Source organism: Mastomys coucha, unplaced genomic scaffold (assembly GCF_008632895.1).
Source record: "Mastomys coucha isolate ucsf_1 unplaced genomic scaffold, UCSF_Mcou_1 pScaffold22, whole genome shotgun sequence".
Lineage (NCBI taxonomy): Eukaryota > Metazoa > Chordata > Mammalia > Rodentia > Muridae > Mastomys > Mastomys coucha.
The window spans coordinates 100,486,070-100,495,197 of NW_022196905.1; the positions used below are offsets into that span (position 1 = coordinate 100,486,070).

The window sequence follows — 9,128 nt, forward strand, 5'->3', positions numbered from 1 at the left end:
TGTATCCAGCTGTGACCTGCCTCTGCCTCCTGTGTGCCACTGTATCCAGCTGTGACCTGCCTCTGCCTTCTGTGTGCCACTGTATCCAGCTGTGATTTGATTTAAAGAAATGTTCAAAAAGTCAAAAGTTGTGGTCTCATGTAACTGTCATGTTGGCTGTTACAGGAAATGCTCTTAGGGGCAAGAGAATCACTTTAGTTCACAGCTCCTGACAGTAAGCCTGCACATCTGCTCCTGAAGTGTTAAGGAAGGCAGGCGTCCCAGATTGGAAGCTAGAGAATTGAAATTTACTGAAGCTGACTGTGATAGATCACTCAATGTCTGAGTAAGAGGATCCCAATTTACTGTTTGGAACAGCAGGAAAGGACCAGGGGAAATGAGCAATCTGAAACAATTGGATGTTCTTGAAACATTGTAATAGGTAAGGAATTGTCACTGTTAGGGACAAAATTGTTGGCTTTTCAAAAAGAACAACAAATGAATATGAGTTTCCTCATTGATCACTTCCCACAGCTGTAAAAGTCTACTACACAACGAACAAGTCAAGACTATATGAATTTGAGAGCTTAGACCGACAAACCTGAACTTGAGCCCTGTAATTCTGGATAAGTTATTTCATCCTTCTGAGCCTCGATTTCCTCATCTCATTTTTCAAATGGGGCTAAAGAAACAGTTCCTGTCCCCTGGAGTTGTCAACACAGACTCAACAGGAAACTTCCCTGCTCAAACAAAGGAAGCTCTTCTAAAAATGAAGTGTAGTTGACACATATGAATCCGATATCTCTAGTAAACATTGACCCTCTGGAAGGGCTTGATGTGGCAAAGCTGTCAACTTACTCCTTCAGACCCAAGGACAAACCAAGGTCACTCTGGGGGAGAACTTCTCTCTCTACCACTCATTGGAGTCAGAATATCGGAGGAGTCACGTCCTCCAAGCATCTCTTAAGGCCCCACTCAGTTCACCTGTGTGGATGAAGGTGTGTTTCTTCATATCTGACTTCTGGTGGAACCTCTTGCCACAGTACTGACATGGGTAGGGCCGAGTGTCCGAGTGAATGAGCAGATGTGTGGACAGCGTGGATGACCTCTTGAAGCTCTTGCCACAGATCTTACAGTCAAAGCTGCGTTCCTGCGGAGCAGAGAGGAATGGAGAGGAAGGGAGAAGTGTACGGTGGCCTCCTTGGCTCCCTCTCTCTCTCTTCCCGCCCTCCCTCCCTTCCCCCTCACATCTACAGATCTCGCAGAGCCAGAAACCCTCTCCTCCCTCCCTCCACCCCATCATTCAACACCTACTGATTAATACGTTTTCTACCAAAACACTTTACAGCCACAACCCTCCACACCCAAACAAAAACGTAGCTCCGCCCTGCATTTTTGACACCCATTGACACCCTGCTCAGCAGGACCTGAGTCTCTTAAGATTGCCCCTCCTCCCCAGTCACTGTGGGGTTTAGATGATATGGGCTGCTGTTACAGACAAGTGTACTATTATGCTTATCTCCCTCTCTTTAGTCACCATACACGACCTGGTGTGCTACATGATTCTCAGGTGCCTAAAGCCTTGGACTTAAGCAAGTTATAAACCAATGAATGAATGATGAATGAATGAATGAATGAATGGCCAGCATTCGCTACTGGACGCTGTGCATGAACCCTCCCTTGCCAGTCAGGAAGGATGAAGGGAACATAAACAGTAAAGCCAGTGCATTAGCGGCAGACAAAACTCCAACGGATTTCCACCGCTGGAAGCTCACGGCGGTGCAACACAGCAACCTAAGACTGCAGCACACCCTGGGCCTCTGTCACCTAGGTTTCTGTGCACACCTAACTAGGAGCAAGCAGAAGGGGCTCCGGAAGGTAGCGGAAAAGTAGATGGTGCCGAATCGGAGGACAAGCTGAGAGGTCCCCAGTGCAGCTGTCAGGCCGCCAGCTTACCTGCGAGTGCACCGCCTTGTGCTGCTCCAGGCTCACCGCGTGCCCGAAGGTCTTGCCGCACATCTCGCATGCAAAGGGTCTCGTGCCGCTGTGGGACCGGCGCACGTGCACCTCCAGCCCGTGTGGGGTGGAGAACACCTGAGGGCGAGTGGGGAGCCAGGGAGAAGGCCGCTGAGGGGGGTCGCGGGGTGCGCACGCTGGAGGGTCACGGGCTGGGGACACAGGGCTGACGAGGCCAGGCGCGCGGGAGCCTCACCTTGCTGCATTTGATGCATTTGTAGGAGCCTCCGCCCAGCAGCAGGCGGGTGCACAGCAGCTCCGACTCCACCTTGACGCCCACGCTCTTGTCGCCGTGCAGCTCCTGGCTGCGATCTTGGTACAGCCGGCCTGCTGCTGCGCTCGGCCGCTCGTACAGCCCGGCCGCCGCGGGCGCGAAGTCGCCGTAGAGCCCGAGGCCCGCAGCGCTGGTGGCGCCTCCGGTGGCGCCGCAGCTCCCGGGCTGTCCCGCACCCGCTGCGCCCGCAGCCTGCTCGGGGACGTAGCGCGTGGCTGGGCGGCCAGGCTCGGCGCCGCGCTCGCAAAAGAGGCTCAGGCCGGCGCTGCGCTCCAGCGCGCTGCACTGCCGGTAGTTCTGCACCAGGTGCCGCAAGTCGGACCCCGCGAGGCCGCTCCACGCATAGGGCTTGAGAGGCAGCGTGTAGGGCTGGGCTTCCTCCAAAGAGCGGCACAGCGACTTCTCCGACGCTGAGGAGGCAAGGGGGCCCGATGGGTCAAGTTCGAGGGTGCTAGGCGGAGCCCGCGTTGCATCTTCACTACTGTCAGGCGCCCTAGCTGGTTAGAAAGCCAAGTACCTCCGGACACCCTGGGGAAAATTCAGGTAGGCCCGAGGGGCTTTCCGGACCAGTGACAGAGCAGCAAAGTGATTCTTAAAATGATACTGGTAGAAGAGGTGGGTAAATTCGTTTTGATGGTTCTCTGGCTGGACCCCACCCACTCCCAGCCCCCAGCACCTGTTAGAATGATTGAGACAGACACCAAGAACTTAGGCCCAGGATCCTGACTCCTGACTCCTTTCAAGTACTCCGCTCAATCCCTTTCTCTTTGCAATAGATTATGAAGAACGGAGAAGGCCAATACAGGTTGGGCCCAGGTTATCTAGGAGTATCAAACTAAACAAACTGGAATGACCCCAAGATTTCTCAAAGCTCTGAAGCAAGGGGCAGCAGATGAGGGCGCGAAGTAGACCCATCCCTGATAAATTTCTGATGAATTTCAGTTAAGGGCGAGACACCACCTTCAGAAGAACTCCTCTCCCTTCACACACGTGAGTATTGCTGAAACTGGATATTGAATGAACGCAAGTAAATGTACCACACACTCCATTCTGGGTGGACCTGTTCCATGACAGCCTGGTCACACACAGCCAGGAAGAACCAACCCTCTGTTTGTGAGGGTGAATGAGCTAGGTGTGTAACAGAGAAATAAACTGCTCTTGGCTAAATTTGGATTGATCTCCTTTATACTTCTGCTGTGACCCGAGATACATCCCAACCCCATTAACCACAGTCAATTGCTCCCTGGAAAATGAACCCAAGCATTCTGGTCCCCCTAACTGGGCCTTCTTAGCAGAAGGGGAGAAAATGAAACGTTTGAAGAGCCAGCAAGCTGAGATTTCCAGCAGCAACTTCGCACTCCAATGTGGAGCCCTGCTCTGTCCTGTTCAGACTGTCCAGGTCTCTTGTTTGAGGTATTCTGGTCTGGGTCCTAGACTCTGGGATCTGACACTTTCTAAACAATGAATTCTGGACATAAAAGAAATGCCAGACAGAGAAGAGGACTGTTCATTTGACCTCACCTGTCAGTTCCAGGCAAATGAATTAAGGGCCAGCCTGGAGCTAAGGCAGAGGACACTTTGGGCAAGGTGTCCAGCCTCCCGCTGAACCCTTAGGAGCCAAAGCCCTAGGCCGACCCTCCGCATCTCTTGTGAGGGCTTCCCTCCATGCTGCGACCCACAAGACCTCGAAACAGGGCCCTTACCTGGAGACACGGAGGGAGAAGGAGGCCTCCAGAAGTCCTCGAACTCGGAACTCGGGTCACAAACGCTGCCTTCGCAGCTGTTGGGGGATGCGGAGGCTCTGTCGGGAGCTTCGGTAAGCTGAGAGTCGGGGGACAAACGCTCTCCGGGCTCCATCTTCGACTCGCCTGCACTCACAGCACCGCCGTCTACGGAGAAGATTCAGGAGAGAAATAAACCTGGCCGAACTGAAGTGGTTCCACCGAGTCACCCGCGTCCTCCTCTGTCCACTCTGACTCTGCCCGGAGCCCTCCCGGATTCTTGAGCCGACTGCGAGCGCCAGGGGCATCTCTAGCAAGCTCAGCAAATCTGAACACCAGGAAACAAAAAAGCACCCGAGGGGCTTTAGGGTAGCCTCCACTGATTCCTAGGGAACGAGGTGGCTTGGAGCAGAGTCGGCGTCCCCGGCAGCTGCCCCACCCGGCCTCTGCGCGCCTCGCACCTGCTCTGCCCCGCACAGGCACCGGCTCCAGGCGCAGGGAGTAGTCCGGCCCCGGAGAACGCGGCTGGTGGTAGCTGTGCGCCTTCTTGCTCTTGACCAGGAATGAGCGCGGCATGGTGGCCAGCCGCTGGACGGATGTTTGGACCCTCGGTTACTCTGAGTTCTGAGAGCAGGGGAAAATTGGGTGGAAATGAATGGCGGTTGTGGTCGGTTTCCAGGCCAAGGGAGAGTGAGGGCCGGGGAGGAGAGAGGGAAGCGCGGGAGGAGGGGCTTGGACCCAGGCGCCACGCTCACCAGGTGGCACTCGGACAGGTGGCGCGAATCCCGGCCTCCGCCGCCACTGCCACGGCTCAGTGGTAAAACCTGTCCCCGGGCTCTGGCTCAGGTCCCTCTGCTCTGCCCTGCCCACGCCTCAGCCCCTCCCCTCCCCTAGCAAAGCTAGATCTTCAGTCTTCCAAAAGCAGTAGTCCACAACTGGTCCGTTATCCCAGGTCAGCCCTGCAAGCCCGCCTGCTCCCTTCTGGGCTGTGGCGCGCCCGGAATGCGTGGATTAGTTTAGCCGATCAGGGGGCATCCGTGTTTGGGACCCGGAAGGGGTTGGAGCCAAACCCTCCAAGAGCCCCTCGACAAATAGAAGTGAAGGACTGAGGGACTGGTTTGCCTAGGGACTGTGTGCTGCAGTGGCTGGAGCAGGAAGCTCCAGGACAGGAAAGTGAGGTGGGGGTGGCAAAGGACCAACACTTGTCCCTGGAGAAACGCACGCTGGAATAGTGGTGCGGCACCGGCCTGGACGGCGAGCACTACGAAACATTCCAGACCCGTAGGCCTCGCTTCGGAAACTAAGTCCCGGAAAGAAGTATTTTCTGATTTGCTCACCAAAAATCTTGTCCTGGGGAAGTTGAGTCTGAACTGGGTGCTTACTGGCAAACACGCGATGCCCAAATTTGTGGAGCGGAGCGCCAATGGTTTCGCAGGCCAGCAAGATGAAACAGGGGCGCGCACCAGTGAGCAGTGGCCAGGAGGCTGGGGTCCCGGAGCCAGCACGACCGAGAGCTGGCGTCGCTCTCTCTAACCCCAATCAGTTCACCTAATCTCGGGTCGAAACCTGAGCTCTGCGGGGAGGCGGGGCCGTGACTGCGTCCCAGCTCCCGGGCGACCCTAGGGAGGCCTAGGGTAAAACGAATCCGCCTGTCTCCACGGTCCAAGGCAATAGAGGCTGAACGCCGGCGGCGGGCTCAAAGACCAGGGCACAGACCGACTCACGCCGCGGGTCCGTGGGCTTCGTGCGGTTCAGGCTGAGGAGCCGGAGCCTCTTCGCCCCAGGGCGCCGTACAGAACACACCCTGTCGTCCCCACTTAAAAGGTGCCCAAGGACTCCTGCTCCGGATCCCCAGCCCTAAGGTGTATGCGGGGACTGCTGCCCGAGACCTGGAGGTCTTGGGGCAAGGGTGCCACACGCCTTGGTCGACTTTGGCACCCAGGACCCGGGCTCCGCCGCTTCAATTTTCCCGCACTCCCTGTCTGTACAACCAGACGCTCCAACCAAATGACAATTCTTAAAGCAAGCGAGAAGAGCAGGAGAACAGCACAAGAGTGCTGGAGGCCTCAGTGAGGCTCGGGCCCGCGATGGCCAGGAACCCGTGGGCAGCAGGGCTGTCTGGTCCCGCGCTGGGTCTGCGCGCCAGCACCATGCGGGGAGGTGGCGTCCTCGCCCAGGCCACAAACCTACGCCTCCGAGGGCTTTGCTAGGTTCCGGGTAGGAGGGGTAGGAGGATGGCAAGGAGGCCCAGCGCGTGGGAAGGCAACCTCGTGCTGCAGCTGGCGTCCAGGGGGCGGGGCGGCACGCTCCTGGCACAGCGGCCAGCCGGGCTTTCCCTGGGCATCTGAGGCTGGGAATTCGGGAGCTGAAGGCAAGGCGCTCAGGAGGAGGCCTCCACAGCCTGGCTGCCACCACATGCCCACCAGATGTTTCCTTCCTGCGTGGATCCCACTCTCCTATCTAACCGCCAAATCGTGTGCCCCTCTATTCCAGATCTTTCGTTCCACCGCTTGGGTGGCTTCAGAACTCAGCAGCCCGAGCTATGCAGCAGGTGGGCAGGTGGGGACCCGCCTGCGCCCTCGGGACGTCCCCACAGTGTCAATGTCCTCCTACCAGTCCTAGAAGCCACCCCCTGCCTGGGCGGGAGGCACAGCAGTTCAGCAAACCTACCTGCGGGGTCAGGGCGCGGGCATCGAGCTCTGAGAGTGTGCAAACTGAATCTTGCTTTCTGGAGAGACTGATCTGTCTCTCTGACTTTTTTTTTTTTTTAATCTCCTTCCGAGCTCAGCCCCCAAAACCACAAACTTCACTTCCTGAGCGTTAGAGGCGCTCACTAGCCTTCTCAGCCCCATCCCCATCCCCCAGTGGGACAGCGGGCCACGAGCCTTCTTTGCGCAAGAGGTCAGGAGGTGACAGGATTGGGGGGTGGTATCCTTGCCAACTTCCCAGGCACCCCTGAGCAGTCTCCCCAGTTTGTTTGTCTGTGGGACCTCGGGGCTACCTATGGAGTCCCCGGGATGTCTGAGAACCCAGCACTAGAAAAGACTAGAAAGAAAAATCGAAGTATTCTTGGCTCCTGGAGACTTCCGCAGCGAGAAGTCACAGATTCAGGACACAGATTGACGGGAGCGGCGGGCGCTGGTAGCAGGCAGCTCGCAAGGCTCCCGGACCCTCTGGCCGTGGGCACCCCAATCCTGTCGCCTGTTTGGGCAGCGTCGCTCCCCCATCGCGGCCGTGAATCCCAGGACCCCGGTGCGGCCGGCCTGGAGCCGGGCCACTGGCCACCGCGTCCGCAGAGCGAAACCTGCGCCTCGGCCCCGAAATAACTTGTTGTGGAAACACTTGAGGATAAATACGCCCAACGAAGCTGAAAATACCTTGACACCCAATCCCAGAGGTTTGCTCATTTCCCTTCGGATTTAGGTAACGGTTAAATTTGGAAGAGGTGGGCGAGCGTCGAGCCCTGGCGAACCAGGGCCGGGCTGGTGGCGCGTCCCGCGGGCGCCGGCTGCATCGGTGGGCGCGCCCTCTCCACCGGGCCCCAGCCTCGCGCTCGCTTCCGGTGGTCGGAGCTGGAAAATTAAAGGCGACTTCGGAGCTGCGGCTCAGCTGAGTCTTTGCTTGGTCCAGGTTGGGGTAGGGTGGGAGGGGTGGCGCCTGGGGCCGCAGCAGGCCTTGGGGACATTTGGCGTCATAGCAAAATGAAGGCTTCAGAATAATGCCCACCTTGGCCTTACCCTCAGTGGAGGCGTGGAATCAACACTATTGATGGCAGGGCGGGGAGAGGAGCTCAGACCTCATTCTTCTGCAAATAAAAAGTACAACCACTTGAGACTATTGTGCTGTGTAGTCGTCTGTAGTCTTGTGCACCCTCTCCTTGCAGGGTGAAGCTGTCGTCAGCACAGTGCTCTTCCAAATGAGTTGGGCTGGATTTTGAGCGTTATTTCGTGAACCAAAATTATGAAATGAGATCCTGGAGGACGAGTGATGCCCCGCAGATTACAAAAAACATACATGTTCAAGCCTATTGCCTTGTTGATTCTGAAGAAAGAACCCCCAGGATTTGCCTTTTGCCACACACCTGACAATGAACTAGCCCTGCAACTATTATATTTTAGATTAGTCTAAAGTCGTTATAAGAAAAAGCCCTTTCTACGGGGAAAAAAAGAGTCAGTGATATTTTTCGCTGTAAAAAAAATTTGAATTTGTGCAAAATATTTGACTAATATAGCATTTCTTTAAGACCTTTAATAAATTTGGCATTTTATCCAATCGGTCTATAGCACTGCTATGTGCTAGGACACACGTCCTGTCTGTCTGCTAACCAGTCCTCAGGTGCAGGATTCTCAACACACCCTTTCTTTATACATGAATGCAGAGGTATGCAATTTTAGAAGGGTCACACACACTGAATTAGCTAAAGATAAGTCAGGCATATTCTATTACTAATTCATTTATTGTGTGCTTTGTCATGTCCTGTTGTGACTATCTCAAAGTAGCCCCAAAGCAAATCTTTACTTTGTTATCTTCTATTCTAACAGGGAAAAATAAGAAATTCAAAAGAAAATTAAAAGTTAAAATTAAAATACAATTAAATTTCTTATTAAGCAAAACAGAGTAGAAGTTTTCTTTTTTTTTTGTTTTCAATAGAAGCTCAGAGTCAAATTTTCCCAACCAGGCTCTGTGACTGGTGAGCGGTTTATTTAAGTGCAGCTGAGGCTCCTGAAGGCACATAAGCACTGAACATTAAGCCATCCCTTGACTAACCCGAATCATCTCGCTTTCTGTTTGCTCTTGGTGGCCTCTTGGGATTTCTGACTTGGCTAATAAGAACTGAAGCAGGGATTTTCTGGAGCAGGTCAGAGGCGGATGGTTGTTGAACCCCGTGGTTAAACCAAATAAATACACATCAAAGCAGTCAGGAGGTTCCCATACTTGGGGAGCATAGGTGGAAGGAAGGGTGAAGGGGACCCAGAAAGGTTAAGAGGTTTGCAAAGGAGAAGCAGAGAGCCAGGCTCGGAGATGTTACAAAGACCTGTCTCTTAGGCTTAGCAGCTTCAAGTCGCCTCTTGTTTATTTTATTGCTTAACTGAAGGTAAAGAAAGAACCAAGATGCCAGGAGACCTCTTCCCCTCCCT

At 54.8% G+C, this 9,128-nt stretch overlaps 2 protein-coding genes across 2 annotated transcripts in view; one reads left to right on the forward strand and one right to left on the reverse strand.

Moving 5' to 3' along the window:
- The window catches only part of Gfi1 (growth factor independent 1 transcriptional repressor), a 7,389-nt gene extending 2,808 nt beyond the window's left edge, over positions 1-4,581 (reverse strand). The window contains exons 1-5 of the mRNA XM_031342234.1: positions 4,452-4,581; positions 3,973-4,158; positions 2,192-2,679; positions 1,936-2,073; positions 964-1,129 (exon numbers count right to left, since the gene is read on the reverse strand). Of these exons, the coding sequence (XP_031198094.1) occupies positions 964-1,129; positions 1,936-2,073; positions 2,192-2,679; positions 3,973-4,158; positions 4,452-4,566 (1,093 nt within the window). The 5' untranslated portion in view covers positions 4,567-4,581. The remainder of the gene's footprint in view (positions 1-963; positions 1,130-1,935; positions 2,074-2,191; positions 2,680-3,972; positions 4,159-4,451) is intronic.
- A 2,271-nt stretch (positions 4,582-6,852) lies between these two features.
- Positions 6,853-7,812, forward strand: LOC116070788. The gene has a single exon (XM_031342233.1). The coding sequence runs from the start codon at positions 7,008-7,010 to the stop codon at positions 7,314-7,316; it is 309 nt and encodes a 102-aa protein (XP_031198093.1). The 5' UTR covers positions 6,853-7,007; the 3' UTR covers positions 7,317-7,812.
- Positions 7,813-9,128: the final 1,316 nt, after the last annotated feature.